We start from the raw sequence: 24,189 nt of genomic DNA, 5'->3' as shown, positions 1-24,189 counted from the left end.
GATCTTTGTTGAAAAGGATCAATTATCAGATTATATCCTTCATTTAAAATGAAACAGATAAAAGATGGACTGATTATTAAAAAAATTAACATGATGAAACAAACCATCCAATTTTAACGTTTATTGAGAACCTAGAATTTAGTTTTTGATTCATTAATAATAAACCAAACAAATCGAACTCATCATCAGAGTGTGGCGCCTCCTTCAGGTGAAATGTACTCATTACTTAATGAACCTTTTATTATTTATTACAGCGAGAATTTAACATCTTTTGTCTACAACTTTATGTTAAATTATAATTATGTTGAAACATAAATCACTGATATCTTGTATCATTGTTCATTTAATTAAACTGATTCAGTAAAACAAAGAACTAAGTGTTCCACTCAGGGTTTGACTTTAACCTTTTTACTCACCAGCCACTGTGTCTAGTGGTTAAAGTTAGAAGCCACTCAGCAACTTCATCAGCCACTAATGTTGTTGTTGGGTAATTTAATTTTAATTTAAATAAATTTGACTACAGTTTGCTACCATTTACTTGAAGAACTACATTTAAAGTCCTTTCAAATGATCACTGTAAACACCCAAACTAAGACTACATCCAATGTGTATACAGACACCTGAACATGTACCAAAGGAGCTTCACCAAGTGTGTAAAGCTCCTTTGGGATGAAAACATTTGCAACGGATTAAGACAGAAAGAGTAGTTCATTGCATATAACTGGTTTGTTCTTCTTGGTTCTTTATTGTTTCCACGTTTCATGTCCAACTACAGATGAGACACTTTAACCTGTTCACTGCCGTGTGTCCTACAATCAGTACATGATGTTCTTGGCTGGATCACAAACCACCAACATCACTGTATTCAAAGTAAATATAAGTGGACAACAAATATTTACAGGTTGAATATAGTTTTGACTCCATTATTTTTTAATAAAATACTATTTTTTATTATTCACTAGATTTTATTCTTTGATATTCACTTTATTATATTTTTTGGTTGCAGATTTTATATTTTTCAGATTGAAAACTTATATTTTCACTTTCAGATCTTTCTTTTGCGTTTGGATCTTTTTTTTCCACATTCAGACTTTTGACCCTGATTTGGTGTGAAGGGCATCAAATATACAAATGAGTCAAAAATGTTCAACCCGAGAATATTTTTCTTCTACTTATTTTCATTTCTAATACACTGTTGTATTTTTTAATTGTCAACAACAAAATTTAAACTTTCAGGGTCACATTTTTTTTTTCAAATGAACAAAACCTTGGACCTGGCGTCTAAATTATCCTTTAATTTCACTTCACATTAGGTTTATTTCACAAATACATTTAGTGCTTAATAAATATGAAATGTTAAGACCATTTATTTTTAGTTTACTGTATCTTAATAATATGCACAGATTCAGAAGTGTGGTGTTTGGCTCTGTGGCCTCACAGCCAGCAGGTCTTGGGTTCGACTCCTGATGTTACCTGGGATTGATGGATGGAATGTTAACAAGTACAATAATAATAATCTTTGTTCTACATTAAAACAGCAAAACCAGAGGCCCAACTGAGCAAAGACTCTCCTGTAGAGGGAAGTGTGACCCTGACCTGCTCTGTGGGGTCATCATCATCATCATCATCATCATCATCATCATCATCATCATCATCATCTGGATGGAAGTTCTTCTGGTACAAAGACAAGAAAACCTCTGAACCTCTGAACCTCCAGAGTAGAAGCATCTCTCCCTCTGGTGGAGGAGTCTACTGGTGCAGAGGAGGAAGAGGAGACCCAGTTTACTACACACAGTACAGCCATGCAGTCGGTAAGAACTAAACTGATAGTTGATATGAAACAAAAAATGTAGAAAAATGTATTTGTGAATAAGGATTTAGACCCAAATGTATCTTTTCTCTTTGGGGCCTGATGATGATGAACAGTCACAAACAGAGCTGTTGTGACTCTGCAACACAACTGGCCTGAGATCTTCTCTGGAGAGACGATCACTCTCACATGTGGAATAAAGGAGGGAGGAGGCTCTGAGTGGGAGTATGAATGGAGAACACCTGACTATTACACACCTCAAAACCCAAGAGGCTCCATGATGACATCATCAGTCACAGGAGACTACAGGTGTAAGGGCAGACTGAAAGATGAAGACTCTACAACAGAATGGAGTGATGCTTTCACATTAAAAACATCAGGTATGTCATCACCTTTATTTCCCTTAATAAAAAACAAACAAAATTGAGTTGTTTAATTGGTTAAAATTTTTAAAGACAGTGTTACGTAACACATGTGTTACACCGTTAAATACGTAAAAGATGGAGGGCAGCAGAGTGTGGCGCCTCCTTCAGGTGAAATGTACTCATTACTTAGTGAACATTTTATTATTTATTACAAGGAGACTGACTTTGCTTCTGGTTCTTGTGTCGACGGACTGGTTTCAATTCATGGTCCGTAAAGGTTTGCACGTGTTTCAAAGCATTTCACCTCCAGAACACCAGGAGGAAAAGCGTTTCAAAAACCCTTCAAAGGCTCAGAGCCAACTGGGTTTTATTTACTTCAGAACAACAATTCACATTATAACAAGTTACAGAGAAAAAGGTCAATAAAATGTAGAACAAAAGGGAGATAAAAGTGTTGAGAATCATCCAGAGTGAACCTTCTCTCACCTGATATTCGCTGGGATTGATGGATGGAATGTTGACACTAACAATAGTTACATTGTTTGTCTTTGTTCTACATTTAAACAGCAAAACCAGAGGCCCAACTGAGCAAAGACTCTCCTGTAGAGGGAAGTGTGACCCTGACCTGCTCTGTGGGGTCATCATCATCATCATCATCATCATCATCTGGATGGAAGTTCTTCTGGTACAAAGACAAGAAAACCTCTGAACCTCTGAACCTCCAGAGTGGAAGCATCTCTCCCTCTGGTGGAGGAGTCTACTGGTGCAGAGGAGGAAGAGGAGACCCAGTTTACTACTCAGAGTACAGCCATCCAGTCGGTAAAGAACTAAATTAACTAAATGAATGAGTTAATGTTTAAATGAAATCACCATTTTCTCTGAGATTTCTCTGATTTGAGGCCAAAGATTCTAAAACAGAAATGTTGAATTGTTTAATTGGTTATTATGTTTAAACACAGTTTACCATCACACCAGTTTTACACAGTTAAAGACAAAGATGGAGGACATCATCAGTGAAAGTAATCCATCAAGGACTCATCACAACATGTCTTCATTCTATGAAACCTCTTTCTAACAGATGTCCCTCAGCCTGTCCTCACAGTGTCTCCATCATGGACGAGTCCTGGAGACTCAGTGACTCTGACCTGCAGTGTTGGACCTCCGTCTGCAGGATGGAGGTTCTTCTGGTTTACGGCTGTTCACAAACTGTCCCTCTACAACTACACCTATGAGCTTCTAGCTGGTAGCACCACTGGGACTGAACAGGGTTCCTACGTTCTTCATGGACAGACACACACAGCAGGATATGTGTGCAGAGCTGGAAGAGGAGATCCTGTCATTTACACTCTATATAGTGATGTGAAGTTTGTCTGGTCTGGAGGTGAGTTTGTTCACACTTTTATATTCTTTCACAATAGAATAAATGTCCTTTTTGTGTTGACATTGTTGGTCCTGTGTGTGTCTCCTAATGATGTGTCTTCAGGTGTGAATCCAGCAGCGTCTCTCACAGTGAGTCCTCACAGACTGCAGCACTTCAGCACAGAGTCACTGTCACTGAGCTGTGAGGGAACCTCTACTGAGTGGAGAGTGATGAAGGCTGATGCATCTGGCTTCATGTCATCCTGTTCTAACTGGGGAGAAATGACTGGATCCACATGCAACACCAGCACTAGAGCGAGTAGTGGAGTGTACTGGTGTGAGTCTGAAACACAGTGCAGCAATGCAGCCAACATCACTATACACAGTGAGTTTATATTCATTAAAGGTCCAACACGTCTTTGTGGTTGACTTTCCTCTTCATGACCACAGACGTCCACCATTGACTTTAAACCAGGAGGAGATGTAGAGTCATCTGGCTCCATCCTGGCTCCTCCACTTTGTCCCTTATGGACCATTCTGTAGCTCAGTGCCACTAAGTGGACATTTGTCTCCCCACATATTGAGCATTAATTAAAGATGTCACTGTGAGCATGAACGTCACCAAAGGGCCGTCTCTTTCATCCATGAAATGCAGCTATTGGCTCAGCTGCTGTATGAATGTGAATAACAAATGTAAACTATAAATGTCTTCTCTTCATTGGACATCAGCTTGTTTGACTTCCTGTCCTCTGGTCTCTTTACAGGTGGTGATGTCATCCTGGTGAGTCCTGTCCGTCCTGTGACTGAGGGACATTCGGTGTCTCTTGGCTGCAAGTTGAGGACAAAAGAACTTGTTGATGATGTGTATTTCTATAAAGATGACAAACTCCTCCCAAATGCTGTCAGAGGGGAGCTGTTTATCTCTGCAGTTACTAAGTCACATGAAGGCTTTTATAAATGTAGAGGAAGGAAATCACCTCAAGGTTTGGAGACTTTGACCTCAGCAGAGAGCTGGTTGTCAGTGGAATGTGAGTACGAAGAAGATGATTTCTTTTGCAATGTGTGTTACAGTCTGAGTTAGAAAAGTTGTAACTGAATTAAACTTTGTTTGTGTGAGACAATATTATTTTTTACATTTTGACAAATAAAACTAAGATGAGCATCAGTGAAAAGTAAATGTTGTGTGATCAAGGGTTCATGTAAGTGTATTTGAGTGTACGTGTTGTAGTACTTGTGTATCTCCTCATGGTTGTGTGTACTTGTGTGTAGATCCTGAAGAAGCAGCATCAAGCTCTGTGTTTCTCGTGATGTTGGTTGTTGGTCTGGTTTCTGGAGTTTTACTGATTCTTCTCCTGCTGATGTTTCTGTGTCACTACAGAAAGTCAAAAGGTGAGATCTTTTCATTCTGATATCAGACTGATTTCACTGAAATAAGTCAAAGTCACAGATATTATTACACACACTAATTAATGATCAATGTGGAACCTTTTTCTTCAGCTTCAAGCCTCAGCAGGTTGGTACAAGCCTCTCTTCTCTCACTCTGAACATGGCAGCAGGACTTTACATGTTCCTCATTCAATCCTCTGTGTTTACTTCATGTTTTGGACCCACAAGGTCTCAGAGGACCAATCAGAGCCCTGCTACAGACCACATGATCAACCAGGGTGAAACTGAAGACGGACATTATGCTTCTCTTCTTCATGGTCAGCTTTGATCCTGATTTATTTAATAAAATGTTCTTTACTTTAATGCTAACATTTCTATAGCTAGTTACCTGTTTGAGAAGATGATATGATTCATACAAAGTGGTTCAAATGATTGAATGACCTCGTCTTCATCCTCACTGCTCTGCAGGTGATTCTTGTCTCTATGAAACACTCAGAGGCTCTGAAGAACATAAACAAGGTGCAGTACATCCTGTGTGTTCATCACACAGCTGTTAAATACTAGAATCACATGATCAAGTGTCTTTAAATTAAAGACAAAGGGTATCGATGATGTCACAGACTCTGTGTTTGAGCTTAAAGACATTGATGGCTGATGTGAACACTTCTATAAGGGAACAACCTGCAGTAGTTGAGATGCTTTTGTCAGTCAGCAGAGCTTTAATAAAGTGTCTCTTCATGCATTCATCTGATCCTTCTAACAGGGACGAATGATGAACCAGAGGAGAGCGATTACTCAAATGTGACGAGGTAAACAGCTGCAGGTACTTCAAGTACAACGGACCATGTAGTACAATGTGAGTGTACTTGTGTATTACTACCAGCAGTCAAAGGTCCAACACTTACACCTGTTACTCTTAATTATCTTTTAACCTCTTTTCTTTCTCTCTTCTCTCAGATGAATAAAACATCTGCATGGACAGAACCAGGGGAACAGATGACGACATGAAAAACCACATCTTTGAGTAATTATTGTGTAACTTCTTCTTTCCTGATATGAGACAGTATTTTGTAGTTGATGAGCAGATCATTTAAGGAAAATACATCACATGTCTTTAAAGGCTTTACTTGGTGGTAAAAAGAGTCTATATTATTACCTGTATACTTATTCAAATGTTGGTATTGAGTGTGTTTTTTTCCTCAGTTACTTTGTTTTTTAAAGCTTTTGTAGAAAACTTTGACTGGAGGCTGGTTTGAAAAGCAGAAAAAAGCAGTTTGACGTCTTTGAGCTTCAGTGCGTTGGTGATATTATTCAATATGAAGTCATTTTCTCCTTTACTTCTGACGTAAAACAGCTTTACGCATTTATTACACATTTAATCTCTTACTGAGCAGCATATTTTCCAACATTTGTTAATTTTTGTCTTTTATATAAAAGGTTTTGCAGTTGCCGTTTGAATTTTACGCATCAATAAACTCTCCGAGTCTGAGCTTCGGATCAAGGAATGCTTCTTTAAACTCGCCTCGGCTGAGACGAGAAGTCAATAAGAATTACAAATGATAAATAATTGAATAACAGACATTAGCAAGACAACTTCTAAACAATTAACGGTAGAATAGTGTAATATTTAGCCAAATAGCGAAGTCCCCTCTCATGTGGATTACAGAAGGCTCCTGCCTGCCTCTTCTCCAGCTCTCTTGAGCTGCTGTCGTATGTGATTGGCTGCACCTTCAAACGTGGCTCCTCCCTCGTGAATTCCTTTCTGTTCCAAGACGTCACATGACTCCCTCCTGGTTTGATCTGAAACCCCTCACTGAGCTGTCCAACCCCTTTTCACTTAATACTACAGTACAGTCAATGAGTGCACCATGAAGTTTCTTCATGTGAACATAGTGTCACAGACTCACCGTCTGGGCTTTCTTTCCGTTTTATTTTGTAGTTTCATGTCTCTTGGTCTTGGGGGTAATTACTCTTCCTGCCGTGTCCTGTGATTGTGTGCCTTGTCGATGATCTCTAAACCAATCACATAGTTTCTGCGGGTCTCTCTGTGTTGCTGTCATGTGTCATTTCAGTGCAAAACTGAATGAGACCTTCCTCCACCCCGGGCACCTCCAGCAGCTCAGGCATTCTTTACAAGTCCTGGGTTTCATCAACTCCCTTCACCACCACCACCACCAGTGTCTGAACTCCAGGGGGGGATTCGGCCAAGCGGATGTCGGCATCACGGCCCCTTGATTATCCCGGTTTAGGCTGGAGTCCATACGCCAAAGATTCTGCCCTATTTCAATATTACACTGTGTAATAAAGGTTTGTCAATTCGGACCGAGTCTGTCCTAATTGAACAAAACTAGGCCTGACTACCGACCTCTAGAAACAGAACTAACAAAAATGGCTATGCACGCTTATCTAACTTTCTTTAGTCAAACAATATACAGCAGGGGCATCAACAAATGACCAAGAGTTTTTAGACAAGCAGTGACTACGTGAGTCACCTGGTCCTCAACCTCCCACCACAAACCTTCACAACAACTTCGTACATGTAGTGTCAGCCGGACATCGATTCAAAAACAGCCTTCTTTGTCGGCCGTCTTCCTTCTTTTATTCTTGAGCCCCCCCTCAGTTGATCGACGGGCACAGGTATAACCCAATCACCTTGATTGCACCTGAAACGGGAGAGAGACAAAGCAAAGACAAAATCCACAGGCAGGATGGGGGAACAGTGTCTTGCTTCAGCCTGACACGTAACACAGCACTTGACGTTAACATTTTTGCTCACCAGCCACTCGCAATTTCATTAGGCACAATGCTTGTTGTTGGGAAATTAAGTTTAATTTGATTAAAGTTGACTTAAGTTTGCTACAATTTACTTGAAGACCTAGATCTTTAATCTTTTCAAATATAACTGACCATTGTAAAATCACAAAATGCAAAGCTCATTTTGTATGAAAACATAGGAAACTGATTAAGACATTGACTCCGTTTAGTCACAATTCTTTTGACGTGGGCAACGGAAACTTCATGGTCCTTCATTGTTTCCACGGTGAAGTTGCTTCTCCCAACTACAAAAGAGACAACCTTAAACTTAATTCCTGTACGTCCCACATTCAGTTCCTCTGTCTTGCGAGTCTGTCCTCATGGTTTTCCTGCACCCGCTCTGTGCCGCCACATCCTCGCTTTGCACTAAGGTCTCCTCAAGCTGTACCAAAAGCCTCCACCTGTCACCTCTCTGAAGTGGATTCGGTTGGCTAGCTAAACTGAAATAGCTAAGCTAAGGAAGTGCGCACTCACGTGGTCGCGGCCCATTGTGGGAGCACAAGAACCGCTGCTATTTCCAACGTAACCGAGCGTAGGGACATACTGTCTCACGCAAAACACTGATCATGAAAACAGTCTGTTAAAACACCACAATAAAACACGTTAGAGATATGTATTAGGGTGTCAACATAAAAGCCCGAGATTAATGTAACAAAATATTTCAACGTAGTTAAAGTTACTGCGTTTAAGTACCGGGAGATAAACACAATCATCATTTTCTTCAGATGAGGCCAATTGTCTCCAGCTGGCACCGTTCCCTGAGCCACTCCCCCTCTGCAGCCGAGCCAAAACCACGCCCACCACCACACCCCGCTACGCTAAGCTAGCTGCTAGGCTACTTCCATCTCAACATCTACCATTACACTGCGCGGCAAACCGTCGGAAGAGGTTCCATGACTGTGTCCCTGAAAGAACGTGGTTTGAAAACGTTCTGCTAAATGTAGGGAGAAGGTTGGCACTTCAAACACAGCCGTTAAATGATGGCGAGTTGAGAGAAAAGTGCACGAGAAAAGCAAGTCACAAAAATACAACATCAAATTTAAAGAAACAGAGTAAATCCCACAAGGTGGTACGAAGCAGAGAGCAGGACGTCTATTCGTGCCAATAATAAACAAGATGCAGCTACTTCTGTCAATACTAATCTGCTTCACAGAACAGCTTTTTCGTCTTACATAGAGAAGGAGTATGCAGCGATGTAGCAAGATCTGAGGGCCGTGCTGAATGTCTACATTACTGTTTACTGTTACTTTGTACAGTGTGTTGCAGGCGCCCAAAGGGTCCCGACTCCCCCAGTAGAAGCTTTGGGGAGCCGGAAAGATGAACAGGATACGGGCGTCCTTCTTTCACCTGAACCTGGAGAACACGCCTCTGCGGGTTACGCAATCATCCTCTGCAGAGTCCTGTGGTGTTTGAGATCCTTCAGGGGAGGTGGGACTTGTTGGACCTCACCAAGCAGCTGGATGTGAAACGTCCTCAGAGGACCACTAGGGGACGCCAGAGGGCCTCAAACGGCACCTGCAAGTCTTCAGGCCCGCTGGTTTCGTCCCAGAGGGCCATGTCCAGGAGACCCGGGAGACACATTGTAAAGAAGCTGAGTCCCTCCCCATCTGCTCAGGGTTCACATCACGTGCACTAATGCACGGGTCCAGTGCACGGTCTGGTTGTTGCACTGTGGGGTGATTTCATTTGTCAAAGTGCCAAAGTTTTCCACTACTTTGATAGTTTGGACACAGAAACATTGAACCCAGAGGCCTTTCTGTAGCTTCTCTTTACTAAAATGAAGGGTTTCCTCTGTTTTACTTGCAGTATTAAATGAGGAGGATCAGAGTGGGGAACTTGTTTGTGACACATTTACAAATTTAACTTTGTAGCCATCGTTGTAACAACAATGTTTTATTATAAAAATGTCACAATGATTTGTGTTTGCAGTTTATTGAATTTAACTTCTATTTCTATTTTAACATGTTCTCATACACCACAGAGACATCTCTGTAGAAGCCGATCAGCTGTGGTTTGAATGTGGTCATGTTACACCACGTAATCAGCAGCAATACAACTTGTATGAAGGCGAACAGGAACGTTTTTGGACTGATTCCGAGAAGTTCTTTCATTGTAAAGCTATAACTACATCACACGTCTATAACATCTATTTATATTTATATGTATAAATATATGTATATATAGTAAGAGGTGAGCAGTGAGGTTTTCGTCTCTCTTCAAGTCCACTTCCGTCTTTCTCTTTGTTTCTGTCCTGTTGGAGCACAGTCACTTCCTGTAGGAGACGAGACATCGAGACGCCACAATCTCACCATGAAGTGACGACATTTACAAGCTGCTTGTGGCATTTATTTTGAAATCCTCTCAGTTTAGATTATTAAGATTATTAATATTACAGGGGAGACGTTTGACTTCCTGCAGCTGCCTTTACAGAAACCTTTAGCTTATGACCGTGTATGAAGAAAGGATATTAAATATATCTCCATTAATCAGACTACTGGAACTGGTCTTATTTCCTCTAAGCATTGAACATGTGACGTGTTTAACAGCGTCTGGTTGGTCAAAGGGAAGGAAGCACGCACCATAAACAGAAGCCGAAGTTTCACTGCATGTTTCACACCTTTGAAGCCGTCTGCTGACACGAAGCGTTTCTCACAGCAGAGAGTCAGAGTGTCACAGTGGACGTGAGGATGGGACACACTTTGTTTGCTGTGTTGGGCCTTTTCTGTGAGTACTTTCTCTCTTTAAAGCACAGTTTTCAAAGATACAACTTTTTAAAGTCCAGAAGTTAATAGTTTCTGTCAGTTTGATGAAGCGTGATGATGTTTGTCACTTTATTTTAGCGCTGAATATTCTCCTCTACTGTGGACACGCTCAAGGTTTTTATACAACTTTCTTTATTCTGATGAATTCACTCAAGAAGATTCAACACCTTCTATCACTGTTTTACATTTAATATTTCTGTTCTATTTTGTTCATTTGTGATGAAAACAAGAAAAAAAACACAATTCACTCTTTGCATGTTGTGTTTGTTTTTAGTTGCTTTGCTGCATTTTGAGCCAAACTGGTCCCCTTTATTTACTGGAGAGAAAGTTACCTTCACATGTGACTCAAGGGAAGGAAACGATGCTGACTGGGTTTATGGATTAACAAAGAATGATCAGTGGCTTATTAATCGCAGAGCAGCAAAAATATTTACATTATCATCTCTAACTACAGGAGATAGTGGTGAATATCAGTGTGTTGCTCTTAACAAGTTCCCTCCCAACGTTCGAAGGGGGAGCAACAAAGTCTCTTTAAGTGTTTCAGGTAAGTGATCAAAGTGTTTCCATCGCGACGAGTTCATTAAAGCACTTTTATACTTTTAAACCTGTTTGATAAAGTGCTAATGTAATATAATGTAGTGATAATTAATAAATGTTAACCAGTGTAAAAGGAACCGTGAAGTTGACCACTGATGCTGTTTAGTCATCTGATCTTTGTTCAAAAGGATCAATAATGAGATAATATTGATCATTTCAAATGAAACACTGACTGATTATAAAAAGATCACCATAACACAAACCATCTAATATTCATCACCTATTGAGAGAAAACGTATTATGGCGCATCCTTCAGGTGAAATGTACTCATTACTCATTGAACCTATTACAGGGAGACTTTAAGATCTTCTTCTGTCTACAACTTTATTAAATTATAATTATGATGAAACGTGAATCACTGATTCATGTATAATTGTTCATTATATTAAACTGATTAAATTTAGTTTACTAAATCTAAACTATATACACTGATTCAGAAGTGATTAAATAATTTCTGTATTGTTTTATTAATACATTGTTTTGGTTATTTATTTGATTTATTTACTGTTTCACATTTGCAATATTTACATTGTTTTGTCTTTGTTCTACATTAAAACAGAACGACCAAAGGTCCAACTGAGCAAAGACTCTCCTGTAGAGGGAAGTGTGACCCTGACCTGCTCTGTGGGGTCATCATCATCATCTGGATGGAAGTTCTTCTGGTACAGAGACGAGAAAACCTCTGAACCTCTGAACCTCCAGAGTGGAAGCATCTCTCCCTCTGGTGGAGGAGTCTACTGGTGCAGAGGAGGAAGAGGAGACCCAGTTTACTACACAGAGTACAGCCATCCAGTCGGTAAAGAACTAAACTGATGATGTACAAAATGTATTTGTGAATAAGGATTAAGACTCACACAAAAACTCTGTGTAACTTGTCTCTTTTGGGCCTGATGATGATGAACAGTCACAAACAGAGCTGTTGTGAAGCCCAACTGGCCTGAGATTTTCTCTGGAGAGACGATCACTCTCACATGTGGAATAAAGGAAGGAGCAGGCTTTGAGTGGGAGTATGAATGGAGAACACCCGACTATTACACACCTCAGTACAGAAGAGGCTCCATGATGACATCATCAGTCAGAGGAGACTACAGTTGTAAGGGCAGACTGAAAGATGAAGCCTCTACAACAGAATGGAGTGATGCTTTCACATTAGTTAAAACATCAGGTATGTCATCACTTCATCACTTTTTATATATATTTTGTAGTAGCCATTTGTGATGATTGTGTACAACATGGTATTGGGAGCCGATCTCAGGTTTACTGCGGGTGGCAGTGTGTATTCGTGTGACAGGGGGTCTACATATTGTAAGGGTTACAGGTACTAGAACCCAAAAGCACAACTCAAAGACAGAACAGAAGTTCTTCACTTGCTTAGTCAGGGTCAAAAGTGGGATATCAGTCCAACAGGAAAACACACCCAGAGGTGCAGGCAGGGAATCCGTGGTCCAAAGGGCACGCTAGGTCAGAACAGGATCTCAGGCTGACTGAGAACCGCTGGAGAACTTGGAATCCGCACAAGACAAGGTGGCTGAGGGCAAGTGGGGACCTAAATGCTGAGGAGCTAATGAGGGATTGGGCTGCAGGTGTGAAGGGCATCAGGACCAGGTGAAGAGAATGACAGATGAGCTCCTGTTGAAGACATGATCTGGAATGACAGCAGAGTTTATTGACAAGTAGAAAGGCAGGAGAAAAACTAATCAGACGAAGAATTTGTGACGCATATGGGGTGTAGGTGCAAGTGACACGGGTAATGGTGCATGGGTGACAGGTAGATTGCACGTTTGTATTACCGCTAATCAAGGGACACAGAGGGAGATCAGGAAGCAAAGCCATATACAGTTATATTTTATAAAGTGTAATAAACGAAAAAAAAGGATCTTAACCCAAAGAGACAAAAGACCTGGAATCCCTGTGTTAGCGAGTAGAGAAGAGGATATATATACATATATAAAATTGATCAATAAATTGTTACACCACCAGGATGTCAAGATTATTTAATTGAACTATTCTTTAAAATGAAGAAATTCAGAGGCACAATAAAACCATTGTTTGTCTTTGTTCTACATTAAAACAGCACAACCAAAGGCCCAACTGAGCAAAGACTCTCCTGTAGATGGAAGTGTGACCCTGACCTGCTCTGTGGGGTCATCATCATCATCATCATCTGGATGGAAGTTCTTCTGGTACAGAGACAAGAACACCTCTGAACCTCTGAAATCAAGAGATGATGTTCTCCTCCAGAGTGGAAGCATCTCTCCCTCTGGTGGAGGCGTCTACTGGTGCAGAGGAGGAAGAGGAGACCCAGTTTACTACACAGAGTACAGCCATCCAGTCGGTAAAGAACTAAACTGATGATGTACAAAAAGTATTTGTGAATAAGGGTTAAGACTCACACAAAAACTCTGTGTAACTTTTCTCTTTGGGGCCTGATGATGATGATGGACAGTCACAAACAGAGCTCTTGTGACTCTGCAACACGACTGGCCTGAGATTTACTCTGGAGAGACGATCACTCTCACATGTGGAATAAAGGAGGGAGGAGGCTCTGAGTGGGAGTATGAATGGAGAACACCTGACTATTACACACCTCAAAACCCAAGAGGCTCCATGATGACATCATCAGTCAGAGGAGACTACAGGTGTAAGGGCAGACTGAAAGATGAAGCCTCTACAACAGAATGGAGTGAAGCTTTCACGTTAAAAACATCAGGTATGTCATAATTTTTTCTTTGATTTATTGACAATACATTTAAAAGCTTTGGTGGATCCATCACGCACAGGCATGATGGATGAACTGTGCAGGCTGCTGGTGGTGATGTAATGGAATGTTTTCTTGACACACTTTAGGCCCCTTAGTGCCAATTGGGCATCATTTAAATACCACGGCCTACCTGAGCATTGTTTTTGACCATGTCCATCCTTTTATGGCCACCATGTACCCATCCTCTGATGGCTACTTCCAGCAGGATAATTCACCATGTCACAAAGCTCAAATCATTAGGGCCTGAGCCGACTGAAAGTCGGGCGAAAGCCCTATTGATATTGTAAGAATTCTTCTTATTATTATTTCGCCACTTCGGTCGCACTTTTGGGGACTTCATCATGTTCAAAAACTCTTGAATTTTTGCACGCCCTTCAGAAGTGCGAAAATATTCTTGGGGTCGCGCAATTTGGGGATGAAAAAAAGTGCTCTCTAGCGCCCCCTTAAGTGCTCCCTCTGGGGACATTTTTGCCCACTTTTACCGATTGACTGGAAATTTTGCACACAGGTGCTCTTGGATGTGCTCTACAAAAAAGTCAACTATGGTATGCAAATGCGCCTACCGTTTTATGTCCGCCATTTTGAATTTTGTGAAAAACACGTTTTTTGTGAACTCCTCCCAGACGCTTGGTCCGATTCTTACAAAATCTTCGGCAAAATGATCATTGGCTCAATGCCATCAAAAGTTATTGAAAAAATGTTGATATCTCATTTTTCAAAAGTTATGGACCAATGAAGTTTGTAGGGCTGTGTCCTGAAAATTGAAAGGCCTATAAATTTTTTTTTCTAACGTCAATTCTCACCAAATCTTTAGGACATGTTCACATTGAGTCTTAGAACATCCCCAAATTTTCTCAGAATATTTGAACATTAGGGGGCGCTATAGTGATTCTCTGTATTTTTGCTTGTTTTTTGCAATTTCCACCATATTTTGGTTTTACAAACGAACGAACTCCTCCGAGAGTTTAAATCCGATCGATTTCAAAATCTGGAAACTTGATCCTGACACCCTTGGGGTCAAAAGTTTTTAAAATCAAGAGTTTTCATAAAACTACCTGGGCATGAGATTGCGTCCATTTTGGACAATTTTTAACGATTTTCTTCAAAAATGTAAAATGGTATAACTCCAAGGAACATTGATATTTCTGGCTAGAAATTTTAATTCATGATGCTTGTGTAGGCCTATAAATATTGTCATGAAAGGATTTTCGAAAAAGTATAGCGCCACCTATTGGCCCAGGTCAATGCAAAATTTCTACAGTCAGATGTCAATTTCCTAGCCCTTTAATCTGATCCACTTCAAATCTGTGAATATAAGCCTTAAGACTGTGATGATAGGTCACCGTGAGTATTGGGAGTTTTGGACAAACTTTGTTGCCGCGACCACACCATCCTTGCATGAAAGTTCAAGCACATCTTCTGAGCCTTGGCAAACTCAAAAACTCTTTAAAACCTCTGTGAGTGTCCTAGGTGAAGACCTTTACGGACCTGATGTGGAGGTTTGGATCAAAAGTGAAAAAATTGCCTTCATAGCACCACCTGGAGGATTTTGACGAAGCGGCGCCGGCACCCAGTTTGACCTACAAGTGTGGTGATTTTTTAACAAATGTATTACAGGGAGACTTAAATTAGTCTCTGAGGACTATGCTCTAAATCAAACAGGATGTCTGTTATAATTCGTTTAGTTTTTTTTTTAGAAATCCTATCAGAGAATATACCTCTCCTGCTAAGCTGTTGGCATCCAATGCTGTAGGCGTGAGTTCGACTCCCGAACCAGGATTTTTTTTTTTTCCTTCTCTTTTTAAACGCGTGTCCGGCTGATACAACAAACAAATGGGTCCAGATTAATCTCCTTGTTGAGGTTATTGACTTAAATTTTTACACTTTAGAGCAGGGGTGTCAAACTCATTTCAGGTCAGGCCAGATACTGCTGCGGGGCACATACGATCAATGCGAACAGCTGACGAGGGGACGGAGAGGGGGAGGGTGGGGGGGGGGGGGGGAGGCTGGCGGTACGTAGTTCAATATAATTGAATCTATGGTTATCATATAATCTATGGTTTAAATACACGTATTCTTCAACATACGGGTGGAGATGCGAACACGTTTACTCTGCGATCTCCATACACTGTCTCTGCTCTGCTCACTGAAGCAACGGCAAAGGGGGTGGGGGGGTGCTGGCGGTAAGCACTCTTACTTTGGGTATGCTAATTTTTTAACAAATGTATTACAGGGAGACTTAAAGTCTCTGAGGACTATGCTTTAAAACAAACAGGAAGTCAGTTATATTCTTTTTAGTGTGAACATTCCCTGTAGTTTTGCAAGAGAGTCACCAATCCTATTTGACAGACGTTTCAACTTACAAGATGGTCAGAGCAGATAGCTCACTTGCAGAGCTCTTGACCCCTGGTGATGGAGATGTGAGTTTGATTCCTGTAATGGCATACTTTTTTTTTTTACCTCTATTTACGTTTTGCACTTTGTACGTCGCCACAACTTATTTAATAACACTCCTGATGTGACTTAAAATGTGTTTAATGAATCCAGAATGTAATATTTGTTCAGTATGCAGGGACAGTGATTTAATTTGTCGTGTTGTACATATTTTGGTACATGTTGAGTTAATTAATACACATTCTAAAGTGCAATGTCCATATGTGAATAAGAGTTGTATACGTTTATGATAGTCAATATGGTGTGGAAATGTCCCTTATGTGGTTGGTCAATTGGAACTATATTAAGCAGTAATAACAGCTAAGGTAATAACAGGAGGATATTCTGTAAATTGACCTTGATTTAGACTGCATCTATAAGATGGACAGGACAAGATACATATACAGACGCAATCTGGAGAACGAGACAAGTGTTGCTGTGATTCTTGCTCTTCAGACTTTACCTTTGTTTTACAAGAATACATCTTTTCGTTATTGTGGTTATCGTGCCCGAGAGCCGTAACAATTACTCTGCGATCTCCACCAACTGTCTCTGCTACATTTCATTTACTTTTTGCAGGTCTTTTGCAGCTCGGCAATAGCCTAGTGTTGGTGGATTCCGTTTATGAAACCACAGACTGAGGTCTGAATACCAGCCCCGAGAGTGATTTATTTTGTCTCTTTAGTCTCTTTTTGACCCGCGTGTCCGGCTGACCGCTGCCCACCCGACATGCAAGAAGAGGCGAAGGCCCGTTCATCGCTGCTCGCAGCTTTAATTTCAAATTGGTTTCTTGTACACGACAATGAGTTCACTGTACTAAAATGGGCCCCACAGTCACCAAATCTCAACCCAATAGAGCATCTTTGGGATGTGGTGGAACGGGAGCTTCGTGCCCTGGATGTGCATCCCACAAATCTCCAACAACTGCAAGATGCCATCCTATAAATATTGGCCAACATTTGTAAAGAATGCTTTCAGCACCTTGTAGAATCAATGCCCCGTAGAATTAAGGCAGTTCTGAAGGCGAAAAGGGGGTCAAACACAGTATTAGTATGGTGTTCCTAATAATCGTTTAGGTGAGTGTATATGTGGACAAATTCACAGTCACAATAATTACATGTTTGTCTTTGTTCTACATTAAAGCAGCAAAACCAAAGGCCCAACTGAGCAAAGACTCTCCTGTAGAGGGAAGTGTGACCCTGACCTGCTCTGTGGATTCATCATCATCATCATCTGGATGGAAGTTCTTCTGGTACAAAGACAAGAAAACCTCTGAACATCTGAACCTCCAGAGTGGAAGCATCTCTCCCTCTGGTGGAGGAGTCTACTGGTGCAGAGGAGGAAGAGGAGACCCAGTTTACTACACAGAGTACAGCCATCCAGTCGGTAAAGAACTAAACTGATAGTTGATATGAAACAAAACATGTAGAAAAAGTATTTGTGAATAAGGATGAAGACTCACACAAAAACTCTGTGAAACTTTTCTCTTTGGGGCCTGATGATGATGAACAGTCACAAACAGAGCTGTTGTGAAGCCCAACTGGCCTGAGATTTTCTCTGGAGAGACGATCACTCTCACATGTGGAATAAAGGAAGGAGGAGGCTTTGAGTGGGAGCATGAATGGAAAACACCTGACTATTACACACCTCAAAACCCAAGAGGCTCCACGATTACATCATCAGTCAGAGGAGACTACGAGTGTAAGGGCAGACTGAAAAATGAAGCCTCTACAACAGAATGGAGTGATGCTTTCACATTAACAACATCAGGTATGTCATCAATTTCATTTTCCTAAATAAAAAAATATTTTAGTTGTTTAATTAGTTAAAATGTTTAAAGACAGTTTAAACCTTGTTACACAGTTGTAGAAAAAGATGGAGGACATCAGCAGTAACAGTAATCCACCAAGGACTCATCACAACACGTCTTTATTCTGTGAAACCTCTTTCCAACAGATGTCCCTCAGCCTGTCCTCACAGTGTCTCCATCATGGACGAGTCCTGGAGACTCAGTGACTCTGACCTGCAGTGTTGGACCTCCGTCTGCAGGATGGAGGTTCTTCTGGGTTAAGGCTGTTCACAAACTGTCCCTCTACAACTACACCTATGAGCTTCTAGCTGGTAGCACCACTGGGACTGAACAGGGTTCCTACGTTCTTCATGGACAGACACACACAGCAGGATATGTGTGCAGAGCTGGAAGAGGAGATCCTGTCATTTACACTCTATATAGTGATGTGAAGTTTGTCTGGTCTGGAGGTGAGTTTGTTCACACTTTTATATTCTTGCACTAGACAATAAGTGTCCTTTTTGTGTTGACATTGTTTGTCCTGTGTGTGTCTCCTAATGATGTGTCTTCAGGTGTGAATCCAGCAGCGTCTCTCACAGTGAGTCCTCACAGACTGCAGCACTTCAGCACAGAGTCACTGTCACTGAGCTGTGAGGGAACCTCTACTGAGTGGAGAGTGATGAAGGCTGATGGATCTGGCTTCATGTCATCCTGTTCTTACTGGGGAGAAATGACTGGATCCACATGCAACACCAACACTAGAGCGAGTAGTGGAGTGTACTGGTGTGAGTCTGAAACACAGTACAGCAATGCAGCCAATATCACTATACACAGTGAGTTTATATTCATTAAAGGTCCAACACGTCGTTGTGGTTGACTTTCCTCTTCATGACCACAGACGTCCACCATTGACTTTAAACCAGGAGGAGATGTAGAGTCATCTGGCTCCTTCCTGGCTCCTCCACTTTGTCCCTTATGGACCATTCTGTAGCTCAGTGCCACTAAGTGGACATTTGTCTCCCCACATATTGAGCATTAATCAAAGATGTAACTGTGAGCATGAACGTCACCAAAGGGCCATCTCTTTCATCCATGAAATGCAGCTATTCGCTCAGCTGCTGAATAAATGTGAATAACAAATGTAAACTATAAATGTCTTCTCTTCAATGGACATCAGCTTGTTTGACTTCCTGTCCTCTGGTCTCTTTACAGGTGGTGATGTCATCCTGGTGAGTTCTGTCCGTCCTGTGACTGAGGGACATTCGGTCTCTCTTGGCTGCGAGTTGAGGACAAAAGAGCTTCTTGATGATGTGGATTTCTATAAAGATGACAAACTCCTCCCAAATGCTGTCAGAGGGGAGCTGTTTATCTCTGCAGTTACTAAGTCACATAAAGGCTTTTATAAATGTAGAGGAAGGAAATCACCTCAAGGTTTGGAGACTTTGACCTCAGCAGAGAGCTGGTTGTCAGTGGAATGTGAGTACGAGTAGAAGATGATTTCTTTTGTAATATGTGTTACAGTCTGAGTTAGAAAAGGTGTAACTGAATTAAACTTTGTTAGTGTGAGACAATATAGTTTTATACAATTTAGCGTATAAAAATGAATTAAAAATAAAGCTGTACCATGAGCATCAGTGAAAGGTGAATGTTGTGTGATCAAGGGTTCATGTAAGTGTATTTGAGTGTATGTGTGGCAGTACTTGTGTATCTCTTCATGGTTGTGTGTACTTGTGTGTAGATCCTGAAGAAGCAGCATCAAGCTCTGTGTTTCTCGTGCTGTTGGTTGTTGTTCTGGTTTCTGGAGTTTTACTGATTCTTCTCCTGCTGCTGTTTCTGTGTCGCTACAGGAAGTCAAAAGGTGAGATCTTTTCATTCTGATATCAGACTGATTTCACTGAAATAAGTCAAATTCACAGATATTATTACACACACTAATTAATGATCAATGTGGAACCTTTTTCTTCAGCTTCAAGCCTCAGCAGGTTGGTACAAGCCTCTCTTCTCTCACTCTGAACATGGCAGCAGGACTTTACATGTTCCTCATTCAATCCTCTGTGTTTACTTCATTGTTTTTGACCCACAAGGTCTCAGGGGACCAATCAGAGCCCAGCTACAGACCACATGATCAACCAGGGTGAATGAGAAGGACATTACTCTTCTCTTCTTTATGCTCAACATTAATCCAGATTTATTTAATAATGTGTTCGTTACTGTAATGCTAACATTTCCAGATCTGGTTCAAATGATTGAATGACCTGTCTTCATCCTCACTGCTCTGCAGGTGTTTATCATCTCAATGAAACAATCTTAGACTCTGAAGAACCTGAACAAGGTGCAGTACATCCTGTGTGTTCATCACACAGCTGTTAAAATAATAGAATCACAAATCATTTAAAGTGAATTCAAACTCAAATTTCAGATGAATCCAGCCCCACATATTCTATGATTGAGCTCAACAACATTAAAAAGAAGGGTAGGTGATTTACTTCATATAGTGAGAATTAGATGGTTTAGTTCTCCTTAACAAAGATGAACCAGAGGAGAGCCCCGTTTACTCGGATGTGAGGATTGCATCAGCTGCAGGTTCAGTCAACACCAACACGGCCTCCTGCTGTTTAACAGGTGCTACCTGCTCTAGTTTAACACATTCATGCTGTCATCCAACGTGGCACTATCAACAATATACACATCCTACACACAAGTACATAACAGCTTTTAGACCTTTTTTAAGATGATAGTTATTTAAATATTTTATTGAGAAATTATAATCTGATGCTGTCATGAATCAAACATAAGGGGATACCTCATTTCTTTCATTTATATTCATCCATCCATCAATATTCAACTGAAAATGTGTCTTCTGTCGCCATCCAAAACAAACATCATTTAAAAGTACAGAAATGGTAGTTTGTTATTTTAAAAAGCCATCTCTGTCTATTCCTACTTCATGTATCACTATAAACTATTCTGATTAATGAAGCTCTCTCTTATTTTCTGTTTTACAATAGTGAAGACAACATACATGTATATTAATATATTATTATTTTTAACTAATGGAAAAAACACAAAAATGAATTATTTTCATTGATAGGAAAATCCAGATGAGCAGAAGCAGCCGTTTATTCTAAAGTCAAACCATGAGCATCTTGAGGTAATGAAGCCATTCATGAAGCAATTCATTCAGTTAAACATCATAAAGCACCTTTACGCTCATTTTAAATAAGCGCTATTGTTTTTTCTCTTTGGTTCCTTCAGATCAATAAAGACATCCGTGTGGACGAAACCGGCCAACAAGAAAAACAGCTTTGTTAAAGAATTCATTTTGGGCAGCTTTGCGCTTCAAATAGCAGAAAATTTTTTCTACAGTTAATCTATTAGCAGATGAAGCAGATTGTTTCAACTAAATGTTTAATTCTGTGTAGTATTTTGAAGTTTCGTTAACCTTTAAATGTATCAAACTTATTTTTCCTTCCATATCCTTTCAGCAGCGTCTTTAACAGTTTAAACTCCATGTTCAAATAATGCAGTGTAAGTTTTTTTATAATCTTTTATTTTAAAGAATAGAGAAACGTATTGCTTTAAATCTTTTAATGCTTTGATATAAAATATTGTAAAAGCTCTCTTTGAGAAATCTCTTTAAGTGTATTGATCATTTCATTGGCTGGACAGCAGAAATCTTAGGATCACATTAGATATTAGAACAATATCAAAGGGCCCTTTAATAGTTAGTGAAATACAGGAAGCGACTTTCATACCTTCCACATTTATTGTTATTAAAATAATTCTGAATTTTGCTATGCGACCCTCCTGTAATACCACTGCGACCCACCAGAGGGTCGCGCCCCACAGTTTGGGAAACATTGATGTAGTTTGGGAAACATTGATGTGATCACATCAATGTTTCCCAAACTGTGGGGGCAAGATTTCAAACTGATTCTTCCCTCCATTCAGAGGAAATTCATTTCCTTCTGTAACGGAAGGAGCAGTTTATTCTGAAGTCCAAGTAGGAGCAGCTGTTGTTAATAATGATGAAGTGGCACCGAAGAGTTGAAGCTTTGAAATGCGCTAATGACGCCTGACATATAAGGCACAATGGCACTCTCCCACTCTGTCAAAAATCTGGTGAAAGCTCTGCCGCCCCAGGTTCGGTGCTTGGTCCTCAGTGAGTGGACAGGAGGTGATGTGGTCACGGGCGTGGGTGTGAGTGAGCAGACGTGCGGCGGAGTTCTGGATGTACTGGAGTTTATTGAGGATTTGGAATGGTGAGCCGTACAGAATGCTATTCCAGTAATCAAGACTGGAATTGATGAATGACTCGATAAGAATCTCGGCAGTGGAGGAGGAGATAAACCGATGGAGGCGTGCAATGCTTTTGAGATGGAAGAATGCAGTTCTGGTGATGTTATTGACGTGACGTTCGAAGGTGAGGTGACTATCAAAGATGATGCCAAGGGTGGAGTTTTCAATGTTGATGGTGGGTAGTTTTGTTGAGGGATTTGGGAACGATGATGATGATGTCTGTTTTGTTACGGTTCAGTTTGATAAAGTTTATGCATCCAAGATTTAATTTCACCTAGACAGTTGGTGAGGACGGAGATTGTAGCAGGCGAAATGGAGGTAGTGGAAATGTAAAGTTGGATGTCATCGGCTTAGCAGTTAAAGCGGAGTCCATGACGGCGTATGATGTTGCAGAGGGGAAGCAAGTAAAGGATGAACAGGAGGGGACCAAGCACCGAACCCTGGGGGACGCCTTGGGACAAAGGCGCAGGGGAGGATGTGAAGCTGTTGATGTGGATGAACTGTTGTCGGTCAGTGAGGTAAGATCTGAGGCAGGAAAGGGGAGCGCCGGTGAGAGAGGTGGATGGAGTGGTTAACGGTGTTGAAGGCTGCAGTGAGGTCGAGAAGGATGAGGATGATGAGGTGGCCCGAGTCTGAAGAGAGGAGATCATTGGTAACTTCCAGGAAGGCTGTTTCAGTGCTGTGTTGTGGGCGTACAGGTTATTGGAGGTGAGGTGGGTTTTCGACGCGTTCCAGTATTTTTGACAGAAAAAGGGATGATTGGAGATGGGCCGGAAATTAGACATGTCGTCAGGGTTGAGTCCAGGTTCCTTGAGAATGGGGATGATGGCAGCCAGTTTGAGTATTTGAGGAACTGAACCGGAGCTAAGGGAGGAGTCGATGATGCGTATGATGAATGAGGAGATCAATGGGAAACAGTCTTTAACAAATGGGATGGGGTCCAGAACACAGGTGGTGCTTTTCAATCCGACCATGAGATCAGATGCTTGCGTTGGGTACAGAGGGGGGAACTGAGACAAGGACTTGTGGTACAGGGCGGGGGAAACAGGTGGGGTGATGGGAGAGGTAGGTGACGTGGTCAGGTTGCTGTAAATGTTGTCAATTCTGTTTTGAAATATGATGGGAAGGCATTGCACTTTGGCACTCCCTGCCATTTTGAGAGCGAACGGGTCAAAATTGTTTACTCAAATGATTTTGCCCCTACTGGGAAACGAACACGCACATGAAAAAACATATGAACGTAAGAGCAGCATTAAACCAATGCAAAGAGCAGCATGCGGCTCGAGAGCCGCGGGTCGGCCAGGCCTGGGCTAGGGGAATCAGAAATATAAATAAGTAAGAAACTGTAATCAAAGTAGATCTAGAACGGTCAGAAAATTGTGTCGAGAATGGCATCTTGTTATGACGAACTGCTACATCTTAAATGACCTTTTTGTCCTTTTTTCTACCGTCACGTACTACATGATGGTAAGTCTATATATTTTCATACATTATAAACTATATAAAGATATAGACTTATTTTTAATGGCACGTACGTTACTACTCAACACAGTTTTATGCCTCACTACTGGAAAAAACAAATAGACAGTGAAGACAATGCACCAAATATATTGTGCCAAACCTGAATTATTACATTTTAAAAATAATGTTTTTTCATCATTCAATTATAACTCACCTGTACTTGTGCAAACTTTAATCCAGTATCCAACAAAGCAGAGAACTTTATGTTAAGTATGATATTTGTTCCTATGGTCGAGGTAGTGTGTCCGTGCCAAATATAAACCACAAACCAACAAATTCATTTAAAAGCAAGA

The 24,189-nt window shown here is 40.8% G+C and overlaps 2 protein-coding genes and 1 long non-coding RNA gene across 3 annotated transcripts; all 3 read left to right on the top strand.

The window, feature by feature from the left end:
• Positions 1-1,802: 1,802 nt before the first annotated feature.
• Positions 1,803-4,615, top strand: LOC134132977 (high affinity immunoglobulin gamma Fc receptor I-like). The gene is made up of 3 exons (XM_062566076.1): positions 1,803-1,807; positions 3,642-3,919; positions 4,299-4,615. Exons 1-3 carry the CDS (start codon positions 1,803-1,805, stop codon positions 4,613-4,615), a joined length of 600 nt encoding a protein of 199 aa, XP_062422060.1.
• Positions 4,616-5,174: 559 nt separating this feature from the next.
• LOC134124066 (uncharacterized) lies at positions 5,175-5,941 on the top strand. The gene is made up of 4 exons (XR_009955599.1): positions 5,175-5,237; positions 5,389-5,439; positions 5,684-5,776; positions 5,878-5,941. It is a non-coding gene; the product is annotated as an uncharacterized LOC134124066 (long non-coding RNA).
• A 5,392-nt stretch (positions 5,942-11,333) lies between these two features.
• Positions 11,334-19,566, top strand: LOC119221763 (sialoadhesin-like). Its single transcript, XM_062565825.1, has 9 exons — positions 11,334-11,349; positions 11,653-11,889; positions 11,935-11,958; positions 11,998-12,258; positions 17,431-17,673; positions 17,800-18,057; positions 18,244-18,546; positions 18,649-18,909; positions 19,289-19,566. The coding sequence occupies exons 1-9, from the start codon at positions 11,334-11,336 to the stop codon at positions 19,564-19,566; spliced, it is 1,881 nt and encodes a 626-aa protein (XP_062421809.1).
• Positions 19,567-24,189: the final 4,623 nt, after the last annotated feature.

This window comes from Pungitius pungitius, chromosome 1 (genome assembly GCF_949316345.1).
Source record: "Pungitius pungitius chromosome 1, fPunPun2.1, whole genome shotgun sequence".
Lineage (NCBI taxonomy): Eukaryota > Metazoa > Chordata > Actinopteri > Perciformes > Gasterosteidae > Pungitius > Pungitius pungitius.
Note: the sequence above shows the minus strand (reverse complement) of the source record. Positions and strands in the feature narration are given on the sequence as shown.

Bases quoted from the DNA above. Each gene is read 5' to 3' on its own strand.
- LOC134132977 (XM_062566076.1), top strand. The intron at 3,920-4,298 runs GTGAGTTTATAT...GTCTCTTTACAG, and splicing joins AGCCAACATCACTATACACA to GTGGTGATGTCATCCTGGTG.
- LOC119221763 (XM_062565825.1), top strand. The intron at 11,890-11,934 runs GTAAAGAACTAA...TTTGTGAATAAG, and splicing joins AGAGTACAGCCATCCAGTCG to GATTAAGACTCACACAAAAA. The intron at 18,547-18,648 runs GTGAGTTTGTTC...ATGTGTCTTCAG, and splicing joins GAAGTTTGTCTGGTCTGGAG to GTGTGAATCCAGCAGCGTCT.